The 17204-nt window shown below is 39.9% G+C and overlaps 1 protein-coding gene across 3 annotated transcripts in view; it reads left to right on the forward strand.

Annotated features, from left to right (window-relative positions):
- WDR70 (WD repeat domain 70) overlaps positions 1-17204 on the forward strand; it is a 271500-nt gene that overhangs the window by 68107 nt on the left and 186189 nt on the right. For all 3 annotated transcript variants that reach the window (XM_048851706.2, XM_048851709.2, XM_048851708.2), the window contains exon 6: positions 15161-15220. In XM_048851706.2, coding sequence (XP_048707663.1) covers positions 15161-15220 — 60 coding nt within the window. The remainder of the gene's footprint in view (positions 1-15160; positions 15221-17204) is intronic.

Genomic DNA, 17204 nt, shown 5'->3' on the forward strand with positions numbered 1-17204 from the left:
AGAGCTGTGACAACCTGGATACCAAAGAGTCGTGCACTGTAAATGCCAGATTAATAGGTTTTTCTATGCTTCAGTCTTTGTAGCATCTGAGCAGCTTTAACATTTATGAATTATTGTTGCAACAAGATTGTGAAGTAGGGAAGTAATTTTTATTTGAGTGTCGTCTGCGTATTCCCACTCATGAGATGCACTGGCTGGTGTAGCCTGGCTGGTGGAACCTTTTCTGAGCTATACTCATCTAAAAAACTTCATAATCATAGTATATGAAAGAAAAGTGCAGAGACTACATAAATTGAATTTTGATTCAAGTTAAATGCCAGAAAGAGTGAAGAAATACAAATACATTAGGTGGGGACTTCATTAGAATATATATGCAGCGGTTCCATATGGAGTACAGTGGATCAGGCCTCTCTGCATAGCAGTTTTGGGAATGATCAGGCAGTGTATGATTCATGTTGCATAGCTGTAAACATTTTCAGGATCAGTTAAATGGAAATGAGAAACTGTATCCCATTAACCAGTCCTCTTAATATTTTTAGTGCAAAGTTTAGTTGCAGTCATTGAGTCATCAAACTACTATATTTGATTTTGTAGTCATTAAAAATAGTGTTGTTTGGAGGAACATTTTCTCAGCAGTGTGCAGGAGAAATCTTGTTGTGCTTATATATCAAGGGAAGCCAGGGTATAAATGTTTATGTAGATTAGCACACATCCTACACTTCTTGTGCACATCTTTGAACAGTTACTCCATACAGTAAAATTTCAGAGCCTTGTGTTTAAAGGAGAAGCCAAACAATTCAAGATAGCTGCAACTTTAACTAGTGCAAGTTCTTTGGAGTGAGAGTTGTTTGCATTATTGGTGATATTATAACAGGTTTAACAGCATTTAATGAACAAGGTAGTCACACAATATTGGCTTCCTTTGGTGGCAATTATTGTTTTGAGACTTACTTTATTAAAGAAATGTATCTAAGTGGGGTGTGTGTGTGTGTGTGTGAGAGAGAGAGAGAGAGAGAGTTAAGCAGATCTCGTGAGTACAACAAAAACATACTTTTTCCTATTTCCAGATGCATTGTTAGTCGCGTAGCAATTTATTGTCATGTCATATTATTCAAAATTGTGCTGCTATATCACAGTTCATAACATAGTTTAAATGGTAATGTTTTGAAGGTAATTTATGGGTGGTGTGGGAGAATTACTAATCGAAACAGTAATAGGATTGGAACCAGCTGTGTGAGCTAGATAGGAAATTGTCCTTCCTTCCTGCAGTAACTTAGACATGTTGTAATTTTTACTTTTTTTTAATGCTTGCAATTCTTCCATGAATGGTTAGTTTATTTGCTGGCTGTAATTTTCAGTTTAGTTTCATATCTTAATTGGTAAACATATTTCTAGACTGAAGATTTTGGTATTGTTAGCGATAGCTATGTATATAAATGTCTTTTTTGGTGCCTTTTAGAATAAGTATGTGGGTAAACTTTTCTTTAAAATCATGAGGATCTGTGGATAACTCTCTACCACAGGAGGTTAGATTGTGTACAGTTAAGCTGAATTTCGGTGCATCTTGCTAACAATATTGAGATCTCAGAGATCCTACTAAATGTTCAAACCTTATTAAATTAAACCTTGTAGCAGCTCAGTATAATAGGTAAATATTATTCTAATTTTAAAGATGGAAAAACTGAGGCCTAGAGAAGTAAAATTACTTGCACAAAGTCAAAGAGCAAGGGTTGGTCTACACACACGTTTTGTAGTGCTTTAATTATATCCGTTTAAAAACCGATATAAACCTTTTATTATGGCTGCAGTTATATTGGCATTAAAAAACTTCAGTATTGCTTATTTCTGTGAATTTGATATTTATAAAATTTTATGCTAGAGTGAATCATCCTAACTCCTAAAATGCGTATCAGTCTCTTCCCTGACTAGAAAGTGTTATTACTACAGTACCTTTATCTTCATATGTGTTTCTAGGACATAGGCAATACTTGTCTGAGAGACTGTGGTTGAAATAGACTTTTTTCAGTTTTGAAAACTAGTTTTTATTTTAAAACTCATCAACCAGTTTTAATAGATTTAACAGTCTTATTATGTAATTGTGTGGTCTAAAGACATTAAAGATGTGCATATCGTCGACTCTTTGAGAATGTTGGTCAGACCATTGGCTTTTGAAAAGCATCATTTCACTACACTTCTCACCAAAGTGTTCCAAAAGACACCTCAAACCATGAAAGAAAATTAGTGTGACTGCCATTCAGTGGTACAACCCCTGTTCTCACAGCAGTTGTTCACAGACAAAAGCAATATTCTCTTTCTCTGGGCACAGCACTTTAGTCTCCTGACTTGTCAATCTGCAACGTCCAGCAAAAAGCCATTGACTCTCTTCCGTAGCATCCTGTCCTCAAGCCATCTTCACCATCAAGTGGCAGGACAAGATCCCTGTGATGGGTTGGGTCACAGAGACCCCCTTGGGACTGCCACCTGATGTGCTGAGACTACCTCTGAGCCTGTTTTCTCTGGCAGCTTGGGACTTCAGTACCCTGTCTTGTTGAGTCAGACACGCTAGCCTGCTACAAACACAGACCCAGGTCTGAACCGAGTCCCCCAAAAGCTGCAGGCTTAACTGAAAACAGCTTAAGAAGTGCTCCTGTCTCCAGCACCCAGATACCCAGTTCCCAATGGGGTCCAAACCCCAAAGAAATCGATTATACTCTGTATAAAGCTTATACAGGGTAAACTCATAAATTGTTTGCCCTCTATAACACTGATAGAGAGATATGCACAGCTGTTTGCTCCCCCAGGTATTAATACTTGCTCTGGGTTAATTAATAAGCAAAAAGTGATTTTATTAAATATAAAAAGTAGGATTTAAGTGGTTACAAGTAATAACAGACAGAACAAAGTAAATTACCAAGCAAAGTAAAACAAAAACACGCAAGTCTAAGCCTAATACAGTAGGAAACTAAATGCAGGTAAATCTCACCCTCAGAGATGTTCCAGGTTTCAGAGTAGCAGCTGTGTTAGTCTGTATCTGCAAAAAGAAAAGGAGTACTTGTGGCACCTTGGAGACTAACAAATTTATTTGAGCATAAGCTTTCGTGAGCTACAGCTCACTTCATCGGATGTATATCCAATAAGCTTCTTTGACAGACTAGACTCCTTCCTAGCCTGGGTCCAGCAATCACTCAGACCCCCATAGTTACTGTCCTTTGTTCCAGTTTGTTTCAGACATCTCTTTGGGGTGGAGAGGCTATCTTTTGAGCCAGCTGAAGACAAAATGAAGGGGTTTCCAGGGCCTTATATAGTCTTTCTCTTGAGTGGAAACCCCTTTGTTCTCCTGTGTAAAATCCCCTCAACAAGGTGGAGTTTGCAGTCACCTGGGCAAGTCACATGTCTATGAATGATTCAGGTTTTTGCAGGTCGATGCCATTGTTTACATGTTAATTTGAACGTTCCCAGGAAAACTCAGATGTGGATTGGCATCTCCTAAATTCCATTGTCAGTTAAGTGTTTCTTGTTTGGGCACTTTCTGAGAAAGGACTATTCTTAAGAAGCTGACCAAATGCTTCATTGAAGTTACTTAGTATCAAACAAATACATAGCCAATATTCATAACTTCAAATACAAAAATGATACACACACAGAGACAGCATAATCATAACCAGCAAACTACAACCTTCCCATAAACATCCCATTTGGCCTCCTCTGTATAAGAACTGATGCAAGCATAGGACCCTGGTTGCAACAATGATCTACACGGTTAAAGTTTACGTCAATAACCTCACAATCCCCAACACTGAAGTCCTTGAGAGGTGCCCAGTTCCTGGCATCGAAAGTATGTTTATCAGGTCTCGGTGGGTCAGACACATGATCTACATGGAGGTTTCCCGAATACCAAAAGCAGTGTTTTACAGCCAACTTGCTGTAGGGATCGATCCATCCTCAGATACAAAGACCTCTTGAAGGCCAACCTTAAAGCATGCATGATAGACATTAAAATCTGGGAATGAGTTGCACTGGATACACCCAGATGTGGATGTCATGAGGCCATGTCATGAGGCCATGTCCACTTTAGAGGAGGGGCGTGTGAAGTCTTTGCAGAAGAGAGCATGTTGTAAGGACAGTGCCTCCAACCCTCCCTTCAACAATGAGTACACTTGCAAGACATGCAACTGCATTTGGAAATCCAGGATTGGACTTGCTTCCCATATGAGAAGCCAAAAAAACCAATAAATCCAGAATGTAAGTCATTAGTAGCTGAACACTCATCTGTTGAACTGATAGGAGAATCCATCAGAATTCATTAACAGTTTTATTGGTCTTTACTCCATTGTTTGTAAAACTTGTGGAAAAAAAGATAAAAACTACTTTTCCTAGTATGTGTACTCAAGTCCCTTAGCAACTATTTAATTTTAACTTACTGCTGGAGAAAACATAACTGTAGCTGTCTTTTGGTTTGTTGCTTGAACTACAAAGACATAGGTTTTTCACTGATGTGAGTCAGTATAACAACTCTGAAAGGTTTGCATTTCTAAAGGCTGGTGGCATTTTATCTAGAGCTTTCACAAATTTGCATAGACCCGCAGTTTGAATTTCATAATTTATTTGTTTTAAGTCAGGGGACAAACTCAAGAACAGTAAAGCCACTTCTCAAATTAAGAAAATATGGAAGTATTTTTGTGATTAAATTGTAGGACTGGAAGGGACCTCAAGAGGTCTTCTAGTCCAGTCCCCTGCACTCAGGGCAGGACTAAATATTATCTAGATCATTACTGATAGGTGTTTGTCTAACCTGCTCTTAAAAATCTCCAGTGATGGGGATTCCATAACACAACGCTTGTTCTGGAACTGCTAAAGAATTTTTGGCTTCCATTAGTTTCTGTTGGTAGATCAAGTGAAAAAGCATAGATGGTGTGTGAGGTACATTTTTGTGTGTTTTATTATATCTTTCCTTGGCAAAGTATCTCTATAGATATTTTTTTCTTTCTCCTGAGCTAAAAGTATGCACTACATGGTACCTATGTGGACAGGCCAGCATGTCAGAGACCCATCCTCTGGTCTCATGACATGTTCCTTATCCTCTTTTGTTCCTGGATTCCTCCAATATACTCTGGTCTACTCCTGTGTGATTTCCGCACTTCAGAATTGTATGGTATAGAAATACAGATGTCTCCTTCAAAGTGGATATGAAATGTTAGTGGACTTCAAAGGGAAGGATGTGTGTATTGGAAAGAAGCATTTGGCCCTTAGTTATGGGCTTTCTTTTCACTGAGGTTTATTTTCACTTCTAGTTTCAAAGGTCTGCTGTCTTTCAGTTATTCTCTCTCCTTCCCCCCATGAAGGAGAAAGTTTAGCAAATTCTTAAAGAAGAAATAGTGAAAAATATATGGTGGTGTTTTTGTTTGGTTTCCCCTCATGAGCAAATAATGGAGAATGCTGATTTGTTCACTTTCCTCTATTGGGTAGAAACCAAGCATGGAAAGTTAAAGCCTAAAAGAATAATCTTTCTAAAAGTTATCAGTGAATGAAAACAGGTTTATAATTTTGCACTCTTAACTATATCTAGCACTACTCAGCCAAGCACTATAATAGAGTTGCATATCTTGCCACCAAAATTAAACCATATCTTGCCTAAAACATAGGTACTTTCTTATAAAGCATAGTGAACGGTGCACAATAGCCTCTATCAAGTGAGAAGTATTGTATCCATTTGAAACTGAAGGGGTGGAGTATGTTAGGTAAGCAGAATGTAATTTATCTGGAGTATGGCCAGGACACTGGGGTTGAGAAAGATTCTCCTATGGAAACTGCAATGGGATTTTTAATGACCACATGCAATTTTACATTTAAACCAGTTTTATCAGAGATTATAATTTGCCTTGGAAAAGACTGAAGTGAATCTATCTTGTTCACGTACATGAGAGCAATTCCCAGCTCGTAAATATTAATGGAAACTATGACTTCACAGATTGAGGGCTCATTATGAATTTAGAAATCATCTGAGTGAGATTCCAGAATATGTGATGAAAAATAATCACCCATTACCTTTCAACTCTTAAAGCTAATTACCAGGAGAAAGAGGAGACAGGTTCTGTATACTTGAAGAGTGTAATATTTATGTATAAAGAGACATTTACAAATCATGCTGCAAATCTCGTTGTGTTACCTGTTGTTAGATACTGAACCAAAGGAGGTTTTTCAGGAAGGAAAACTGATAATAAGTGGCAAATGAAAGAAGCAAAGATTCTGTGCAAGTTACTTACAAGTTTCTGGGAACAGTCTGAATGACCATTGACCCATTGTTTAATGAAATATTTTCTAGCTGACTTATAATAACGTTGTAGATTTGTGTTTTTAGGCATTTTTAGAGATGAAAGTCAAATCTAAGGTCTTTTGTCTTGCTAAGAAGGCTCTTCAATGCAGATCTAAGAAAAAAATCATGAGACTATGGATTAGGAGATGTTGGGAGAAGCAAGACAAGGAGCTATTTCTACATTGGTTAAATTAAGTTTGCCTCCTGTATGCATTAGAAAGGAAGTTCATGTATTTAAAGTCCCCATGAATTTTTGGCTGTATTCTTGGAGGGGTTTATTTTAGACCACAGAACAAATTAATAACTTTCCCTCCCGCCCACAAGTAATTAAAACTCAGAATGTGAGGCTATGCTGTTACAGTATTATCTGCATTAGCAATGGAGACTAATAAGAATGACTCTACCGCAAACTATGGCCCGCGGGACCACCCTGTCCGGCCCCTGAGCTCCTGGCCCGAGAGGCTCGCCCCCGGCCCCTCCCCCACTGTATCCCCACCCCCGCAGCTTCAGCATGCCGTGCGGGAAGCGCTCTGGGCTGCAGAGCTACCTGCTCGTGCAGGGCAGTGCGGCAGCGTTTCTGGCTCTGGCCAGGTGGCGCGTCGGCCAGACATGCTGCTGTCAGCGGCTTGGTAAGGGGGTTGGGTAAGGTGCAGGAGGTTTCTGGGGGGCAGTCGGGACGGGGTGGTGGTGGTGGGGGAGGTCTCGGGATGGAGTGGTCAGGGGACAAGAAGCAGGGGGGATTGGATGGGTCGGGGTTTTTGAGGGGGGCAGATAGGGGGTAGGGGCTAGGCTGTTTGGGGAGGCACAGCATTCCCTAGCCGGCCCTCCATACAGTTTCGCACCCCGATGTGGCCCTCGGGCCAAAAACTTTGCCCACCCCTGCTCTACAGCATCCTCTTAATATTTTTCATTCCTTAGTGTCCTGTGCACCCATCATGGAGCTGTGAGAATCCTCCTAATTTCTCTTGCAGTAATACATCCCTCCCCACGCTGTGGATATCTCATGTGGGGACATCATCCAAGATGACTAATACACAAGATGGCTGTGTGTGTTTGCAGCCAACCCATTGTTGCCCTGGATACAAGTGTGCAGGATGTCATGGATGCTGCTAGGCTGGGACTTGTTGTGAGCACTTTGGACTTAACTCGCATATGTCCCAAGGGAAGGTGAAGGTTGAGAAGCCGAGGAGAAGTGCACCCCATCAGCCTAGAGGCCCAGACGGAGCAGCACAGTCCTTCCTTTCACAGAGTGGCTCTCCCCTTTTTCCCCCTCACACACACTACAGCCAACATGGCGCTTGGCCTCCAGCTCCCTTCCCAGCTGTCATAAAATCCTCCAGCTTCTTGGCCTGTTGATCCTCCAGAACTTGGTTGCTCATACTTAGGTGCATCTGCTGGCTTATTACAAAATTTTTCTTTTTATATTTCTTTTTGAAGCCACACTTTAGAAAATAAACACATGAGAACTGTGTGTAGTGAGAGTTAAGGTTTCATCAGGACCCACCCACCAACTCAAAACCCTAAAATCAAGGAAATGAAAAGTTAAGGGAAGAGTCTCCTGCACTCCTTTCCACTTTGTTTGGCTACACCACTTGATAACACACTCCATAAAGCATTTGCTTCCATCTCCAATATATATGGAAAAACAATACATACCCCAGCTTTCTCAAACTTGCCCTCAAGCGCACATTCTTGACAGTGACTTCAGATGCTCCTGTACCAATAGATTGGGAAGTTTATTCTGCCTTAATTTTGTGCTAGAGTGCAAAAAGACATTCAGAACCCCTGCTCAGACCTCTACCACTTGAGCTACATGAGTAATTGCTAGCTTCTTGTTTAGGCACTACAGGAAGACTTGACACACCCTTTCCTTGTGGGTTACACTACAGTTTGCTAGATAGCAGTAGCCTTCTGCATTAGCTATCTAATTGATCACGAATACTGGTTGAAGAATATAGGTTAGAGATAGGCTAACCAAAGCACATTGACTCTGAAAGGCAGTCTGGCTGAATATGTAAGTTTTGGGTCTACCATGTTAGAATCCTGTGTTCTGTTCTTGAGCCTCTTGTTGTGATGTCATATAATCTATCTGCTGACTTATTTGTAAAATGGTGTGGCCGCTCAGACTTGAGTGCCTTCTGGGGTTAGGATTTATGGCCTTGGTTAATAAAATGGCTGGTGAGATTCCTGGAAATATACACTGCAGTCAGTAGAGGTGAGATTTGAGCTCATGATCGTCTCTTTTTCAGCTCATGGAACTTCCCCTAGGCTACAGGGTATTTAGAAGGGTGAGAGTGTGTGTGTGTGTGTGTGTGTGTTTAGTGTGGGGGGAAGAGAGGAGTATGTGTGCACATATATCCTCTTTCTCCACCTTCTCTCTCACAACATGAGTTTAATCTGAGTGGACATATTACATCTTCACTGCTAAATATGGTAGATTCATCTTGGTGCATGTAACTTTTTAGTTATGGAGAAAAATTTGAAAAATCACGACCTACTACTGTCAAGGTTCCTCCCCCATTCTGAACTCCAAGGTACAGATGTGGGGACTTGCATGAAAACCTCCTAAGCTTACTTTTACCAGCTTAGGTTAAAACTTCCCCAAGGTACAGATTAATTTTACTCTTTGCCCTTGGAATTTCCACTGCCACCACCAGACTTTAACTGGGTTTACTGTGAAACGTAGTTTGGACACGTCTTTCCCTCCAAATCCTCCCAACCCTTGCACCCCACTTCCTGGGGAAGGTTTGGTAAAAATCCTCACCAATTTGCATAGGTGACCACAGACCCAAACCCTTGATCTGAGAACAATGAAAAAGCATTCAGTTTTCTTACAAGAAGACTTTTAATAGAAGTAAAGGAATCACCTCTGTAAAATCAGGATGGTAGATACCTTACAGGGTAATTAGATTCAAAACATAGAGAATCCCTCTAGGCAAAACCTTAAGTTACAAAAAAAGACACACAGACAGGAATATTCATTCTGTTCAGCACAGCTCTTTTCTCAGCCACTTAAAGAAATCATAATCTAACACATACCTAGCTAGATTACTTACTAAAAGTTCTAAGTCTCCATTCCTGTTCTATCCCCGGCAAAAGCATCATACAGACAGATACAGACCCTTTGTTTGTCTCCCTCCTCCCAGCTTTTGAAAGTATCTTGTCTCCTCATTGGTCATTTTGGTCAGGTGCTGGCAAGGTTACCTTTAGCTTCTTAACCCTTTACAGGTGAGAGGATTTTTCCTGTGGCCAGGAGGGATTTTAAAGGGGTTTACCCTTCCCTTTATATTTATGATAAAAACAAAGAAAACCTAATGCATTTTCTAGCTAGATTACTTACTAACTTTACAGGAGTTGAAGGGTTTGCATCCTTGGTCTGTTCCCGGCAAAGATATCACACAGACAGACAAAAGCCTTTTCCCCCCCTCCAGATTCGAAAGTATCTTGTCTCCTCATTGGTCATTTTGGGTCAGGTGCTGGTGGGGTTACCTTAGCTTCTTAACCCTTTACAAGTGAAAGGATTTTGCCTCTGGCCAGAAGGGATTTTATAGCACTGTATACAGAAAAGTGATTACCCTTCCCTTTATATTTATGACAGGGCTCATTCAATGAGAGCACATGCAATGTCACTAGTGTTCATCAATGACATTTCCATATTGGACATTTGCAGGGCCACCACATGATTGTCGATACATACATTTATGATCACCGCTTCTTCCAGAGCGGACGCTAATGTTGGAAGAACAGTCCTACGATCCTTACTCAGATAGACTCCAAGCCCCACCTCCGGATGGGGGGTTACTGCTCACAAGTCACCTACTTGGAATACACATTTGCATCTACTCAAAGAAGAAGTGGTCACTTACTGTAACTATAGTTCTTCGAGATGTGAGGCAGTCGTATTCCACGACCCACCCTCCGTCCCCTCTGCATCAGAGTCTTCCCCAGGATGTCCGGTGCAAAGGAACTGATGGGGGTTCCAAGCCCGTTCCCTTCCACCTTATATGCCCCCTTGCCTCTGTTTGCTGGAAGTTGGGGATGGATTATATGATGATTACCTGTTCCGTTCATTCCCTCTGAAGCACCTGACTTTGGCCACTGTCAGAAGACAAGATACTGGACTAGATGGACCTTTGGTTTGACTCAGTATGGCCATTCTTATGTTCTTATTCTGCTTTATTTAGCTTGCCTAGGGTTCACCTCAGGTTCAGCTAGGTGTAGCCCAAATAGTAGAATGACTGGTGTGCTCCTTACCTTTTGTCTTGTCTTTTAAACTGACTTTCTGGAAGGAGATCACCAATCTGAAGAAGCCCTGCCTTGGTGTTAACCTATAGTTGCTTCGAGATAAGTAAAAGCTCTATCTGGGGCTGAGAAAGAAGGGGCTGCTGGGAGGAGGCACCAAAAGCTCAGCAAACAGGTAGAGATGGAGTTACCTGCAACAAAGAGGAGCAGTGGTCCAGATTTCAGACTTGTGATCTTCTCTGCAGACATTCACTGTGCAAGCTGAGACCAAATTCTCAACAATGAAAGGTCAATTTAAAGGAGCAGGGCTGTTGGCTAATTGAATAATATTTTACAGGTTTAAAAACTCATTAACATCTTAAAGCAATAAAAATGCAAAGTTTTCTAGAAATACAAGGAAAAATGTTGTCCGGACAGGTCAATTCCTGTGATAAATGGGAAGGAAAGTAAAGTTGCCATATCAAAACTTTTGTTTTGGTACACTCAAGAATATCTGTTCAGATTTCTTGTTGCTTCTAGTCAGGGTACGGATTCTCAGTTCAAATTCAACATTATTTGGCATGGCAATAGACTAACATAGAATCCTAGAAATGTAGGTCTGGGCGGAACCTTGAGAGGTCATCCAGTCCAGCCCCCTACACTGAAGGAAGACTAATTGTTCCTAACACATCCGTGGCAGATGTTTGTCTAACGTGTTCTTAAAGCCCTCCAGTGATCGGAATTCTACAGTCTCCCTTGGAAGCCTATGCTAGTGTTTAAATATTCTTATAGTTAAAAAGTTTTTCTTAATATCTAACCTAAATCTCACTTGCTGTAGATTAAGCTGATTATTTCTCATCCTATTTTCAGTGGACGTGGAGAACAATTGATCACTTTCTTCTTTATAACAACCCTTAACATATTTGAAGAGGTTATCAGGTGCCCTCCCCACCCCCCCTCTTTTCTTAGGACTTATTATGCCAGTTTTTAAACCTTCCGTCATAGTTCAGGTTTTCTAAACCTTTTACCATTTTTGTTGCTTTCCTCTGGATTCTTTCAAGTTTGTCTACATATTTTCTAAAGTGTGCTGACCAGAACTGGACGTAATACTCTAGCTGAGACTTCACCAGTGCCAAGTGGAACAATTACATACGATAGTCCTGTGAATACATCCCAGAATATTAGCCTTTTTTGTGAGTGCATCACATCATTGACTCACATTCAGTTTGTGATCCTCTATAACCCCCTTTTCAGCAGTACTACCACCAAGGTAATTTATTTTCCATTTTGTAATTATGCATTTGATTTTCCCTCCCTAAGTGTAGTACTTTGTACGTGTCTTTATAGAATTTCATCTTGTTGATTTTAGACAAATTCTCCTCCAATTTGTTAGTCGTTCTGAATTCTTACCTTGTCTTCCAAAGTGGTTGGAGCCCTTCTCAGCTTGGTGTTGTCTACAGATGTTATAAGCATATTCTACACTGCGTTATCCAAGTCCTTAATGAAAACATTGACTGGTACTGGACCCAGCATAGACCCCTGCAGGACCCCACTAGATTGATCCCCCTAATTTGACAGAGATCCATTGTAACTACTCTTTCCATATGGTCTTTCAACTAGTTTTGCACCCACCTTACGGTAAGTGTACCCCATATTTCATTGGGATTCCAAGTTAGTAACCCAAGGTTAATGTACAGTTTTATATTGAACAGACAATTTGTTTTAGTATTTAGTCAAGCTTGTAGTTAAACTCCCAAGATGTGTGGGGTTCTTCCTAGCACAAAAGTCAGCACTTGTCAGAATATACTACCTAATTTTTTTCTTTAGAGCATGAAAAATCCTTGTCTGGTGTTCCTTGTTCTTTGGAATTACAATACTGGAAAGTCACTAGTTACATCTGTACTTGTGTGCATATATAGGCATTTGTTTTTGCAAGTTTGAGATATTTCTAGTGTCCTCTATAATTTAGGAAGTTTAGAGTTACTAAAATAGAATGAGTCACATTGATATTTTTTTTCTTTTTGGTAAATATTTGGCTATTTTTAAGAGATGCTTTGCCAAGATATGTCCCTGGAGGTTGTTATCTTAATTTTTGTTTTGAATAATCTAAACAGTTAGTTTAAATGTCAGGAATCCCTTGGAAAGCACAGAGTATAGTACAATGAACCCTCTGACTGTGTCTGATTTTCAGGAACAAGCTGTTAGAATTTTAAGATTTATCAGGTGGTACTGTTTACATGTATCTGTTGCTCCGCCTTATTGTTAAGCAGCCAGAAATACATTCAACGAGTGCTTCACAACAAGAAACCTCTTTATGTGAACTTTGTGTTCATCTCAAAGAGAAGGAGGCCGATTTACTACCACTTGGAGGTACTAGAGATTGAAATGAAATAAATGTTGGTCTGTCTTGCACATTTTATTTACTAATCTGAGGGAATTATATAGAAAGCTTTTTTATTGGTATTTCTTAGTAGCTTTGAGATAGTTAAACAAAGTCATTTTAATGTTTTTAAATAAATGCTGTAACTTGCCTAAAAGATGAAGCACAAACAACTAATTGCAAATAGTCCAGTTCATTACTACTTAATATGGTAGTGACAAACCTCCTTTTTCATATTTGTAAGAGCTCCCTTGCCTGCTCTGCTGCTGCCTAACACATTGAAAGAACTCACAAGACAGGCAGGCTACCCCTTAAAACTACATTAAGTACTGAAATATAGACATAATTTTGAAAGTAAACCTGTTTTTTGTGAGCAGGCATATAACATTTTCTTAACGCCTTTGCACCGAATACACTAATAGCATTCAAAATGCTCTGTTTTTGCTGCTGCTAACCAATGAAGATTTTCAATCTGTCTTTCATGATGGAGGTTGTTCTTCAAAGTTGGTGCTTCGTCTGTTGTGGCAGATGCATACATCTCTGAAACTTATCACTATCTACATATATGATTTTCCTTGCCTGCCTTCTGTTTTATAAAATGTTCTAGAGCTATTGGTGATATCAAGAACCATAAATTACTGATGAGCAGTTTTTGGTATCACCCAAACAGTAATTAAAAGCACTTTAGAATATTAAGGAGGCTCAGCCATTGGAGGCTTAATTAATAATACAAAAATAACTTTTTCTGGTGCTTTATAGAGGTGGGGCCTGAACTGTAAATAGGGCTCCAGATCCAAACTTCTTCCCTAGGATTGTAGGTTGTTGAATCTGTAGTTATGACCTTTAGGGTACTGTATGCCAACATTCAACTAAGTGGTTCTGTGGGCTGTGTGTAGAATTATCCCCTTTTCTGAAAAATTCTCTGGAGTCTGAGAGAAAGAACAGGTATAGGCTGTTTAACTAAGCACGTGTCTGAATTGAACCCTTTTCCTAAAGAGGCTATGTCAAATTCTGTAATATATTTAGACCAATGATCAGTTGGGGCTTATAGAATGTAAATGGAAAGAAATTAAAATAGGAATTATTTAACCTTATGCTACACCTGTATCAAATAAATGTGCAACAATCTAATGCAAGCAATTTGCATTGTAGAATCTGGTGTCCATGTGTTTTGATATCCCTTGTTAGGGCTCTACCCTTCGGACAGTTTTACTAATTACACTGTAAACTATACTTTAAAAAGTAATTTTTTATTGAGTTCTTGTAGTAGAAAGTTATAACAACAGATATGACATTGGAATGATGGATTGTAACTATTTTAGAACATTAAGTAATGCCAGTTAAATGAGTGTTTTGTGAATGGTTCAAGTGACCTTCATTAAAACTTTAACTCACAGTGACTGGAATTCCTTCAGCTTTACTGCTTAGAGTAACTATTAACATGTTTGTAACAGTTGTTAAATAGATGTTTTAGAGTTCTTATAAATCTTCTGGGGCTTGTAAATGGCTTTAGGTCTATATATTGGGATTAAACAAACTGCTCTGAACTACATTAGATTGACTACATCATATAGCCTGACACAAAAACTGTCCTAGTGGCATGCTTGTGGTCACAGTAGAGCTTGAGATAAATCTTTAAAGCCTATCCTTTGTCCTATCTACATTGTATATAACATAAATTGTTATGATGTAATTTTAGATTGTTGCATTAAATGTGTAATAAATAATACTTGACAAAGTCAAATGATTTGAGAGGTAGTATGATTTATTAACATTTGTAATTCAAGATTTTAAGGTCTTTGGGGTCAAGGACCCAGCAGGAGAAGTTTTATTTTTTCTAAGGGACAAAATGGAAAAATAATAATTTAGATTATCGTTAGTTTTTAATTGTTCCCCTCCTCTTAAGTATGTGTTCATTTAAAAAAAAAACCAAATTGTAAGGTTTCTTCCTTTTAAGGAAGCTATAAGAACCCTACATGGAATTTTTCCCTAAATACTTAAAGCCTATCCATTATTCTGTTTATAGTACTGCTGCCTCATTAATAGCATATATATATTTTATAACATTTTATGCTGAAATGATTTTACTCTCAAAAATATTATCAGGAAAAAGTAGAAATTGGTTTTCATTTCCTGTTCAGGTTAAGTAGCTTATTTTAATGTTCATATTGTGATGGTTTTCTTGATGTAATGGCAATAGGCTAGGTCCATAAAATTGTATTTTTTTGTTTGTTTGTTTGTTTCAGAACCCTGTCAAGAAAATTCCAGACTCTCATGAAATTACACTCCTGCACGGGACCAAAACAGTAAGTGATAACTCCTAGACTTTTTATATTCTAATGGATTTCTCCAGAACTTTTGAACCACTTATGACAAATGAGATAAATATATATTTGGTTGCAACAGCAGTAAAGCTAAATATGAAATACAGTAGGAAAAGGTGAGTAACCTCTGGGCAGCCACCAGTGCCTATACAAAGTTCCTTTCTGGACTCTGCAGCTATGAAGATAAGCAACAAAAGAACTGATATTTGGAGGCGAAGATGGAGGTCATTAAGATGGATGGGTGCAAAGTGCTTTCTTTAAAAAAAAAAAAAAAAAAAAAAAAGTCCTCAAGTGTCTTGGAGGGGTGGCTGCTGATATTTGTAGTTTGTGGCTGCGGGTAAATCCTTAACTGGAAAACTGGATCATAAGAACAGAATCCTGTTGGGAAATAATTTAAGCTCCTCCGATCAACTATTTTCCAAAAGGCTTAGGAGAAAAGCAAATGACAAGAAGTCCATGTCAGATGGGCAGGATCCCCTGGGAGAATAACATGAGGGGGAAAGGAATCCAGGAGAGCTGGCTGTATTTTAAAGAATCCTTATTAAGGTTACAGGGACAAACTATCCCCACGTGTAGAAAGAATAGTAAATATGGCAGGCGACCAGCTTGGCTTAACAGTGAAATCCTTGCTGATCTTAAACACAAAAAAGAGGCTTACAAGAAGTGGAAGATTGGACAAATGACTAGGGAAGAGTATAAAAATATTGCTCGGGCATGCAGGAGTGAAATCAGGAAGGCCAAATGACACTTGGAGTTATAGCTAGCAAGAGACGTTAAGAGTAACAAGAAGGGTTTCTTCAGGTATGTTAGCAACAAGAAGAAAGTCAAGGAAAGCGTGGGCCCCTTACTGAATGAGGGAGGCAACCTAGTGACAGAGGATGTGGAAAAAGCTAATGTACTCAATGCTTTTTTTGCCTCTGTCTTCACGAACAAGGTCAGCTCCCAGACTACTGCACTGGGCAGCACAGCATGGGGAGGAGGTGACCAGCCCTCTGTGAAGAAAGAAGTGGTTCGGGACCATTTAGAAAGGCTGGATGAGCACAAGTCCATGGGGCCGGATGCACTGCAACCGAGAGTGCTAAAGGAGTTGGCGGATGTGATTGCAGAGCCATTGGCCATTATCTTTGAAAACTCATGGCAATCGGGGGAAGTCCCGGACAACTGGAAAAAGGCTAATGTAGTGCCCATCTTTAAAAAAGGGAAGAAGGAGGATCCCGGGAACTACAGGCCAGTCAGCCTCACCTCAGTCCCTGGAAAAATCATGGAGCAGGTCCTCAAGAAATCAATTCTGAAGCACTTAGAGGAGAGGAAAATGATGAGGAACAGTCAGCATGGATTCACCAAGGGCAAGTCGTGTCTGACTAATCTAATTGCCTTCTATGACTAGATAGCTGGCTCTGTGGATGAGGGGAAAGCGGTGGACATGTTGTTCCTTGACTTTAGCAAAGCTTTTGACACGGTCTCCCACAGTATTCTTGCCAGCAAGTTAAAGAAATATGGGCTGGATGAATGGACTATACGGTGGAATAGAAAGTTGGCTAGATTGTCGGGCTCAACGGGTAGTGATCAATGGCTCCATGTCTAGTTGGCAGCTGGTATCAAGCGGAGTGCCCCAAGGGTCGGTCCTGGGGCCGGTTTTGTTCAATATCTTCATAAATTATCTGGAGGATGGAGCGGATTGCAACCTCAGCAAGTTTGCAGATGACACTAAACTGAGAGGAGAGGTAGATACGCTGGAGGTTAGGGATAGGATACAGAGGGACCTAGACAAATTGGAGGATTGGGCCAAAAGAAATCTGAAGAGGTTCAACAAGGACAAGTGCAGAGTCCTGCACTTAGGACGGAAGAATCCAATGCACCGCTACAGACTAGGGACCGAATGGCTTGGCAGCAGTTCTGCAGAAAAGGACCTAGGGGTTACAGTGGACGAGAAGCTGAATATGAGTCAACAGTGTGCCCTTGTTGC

Source organism: Caretta caretta, chromosome 5 (assembly GCF_965140235.1).
Source record: "Caretta caretta isolate rCarCar2 chromosome 5, rCarCar1.hap1, whole genome shotgun sequence".
Classification (NCBI taxonomy): domain Eukaryota; kingdom Metazoa; phylum Chordata; order Testudines; family Cheloniidae; genus Caretta; species Caretta caretta.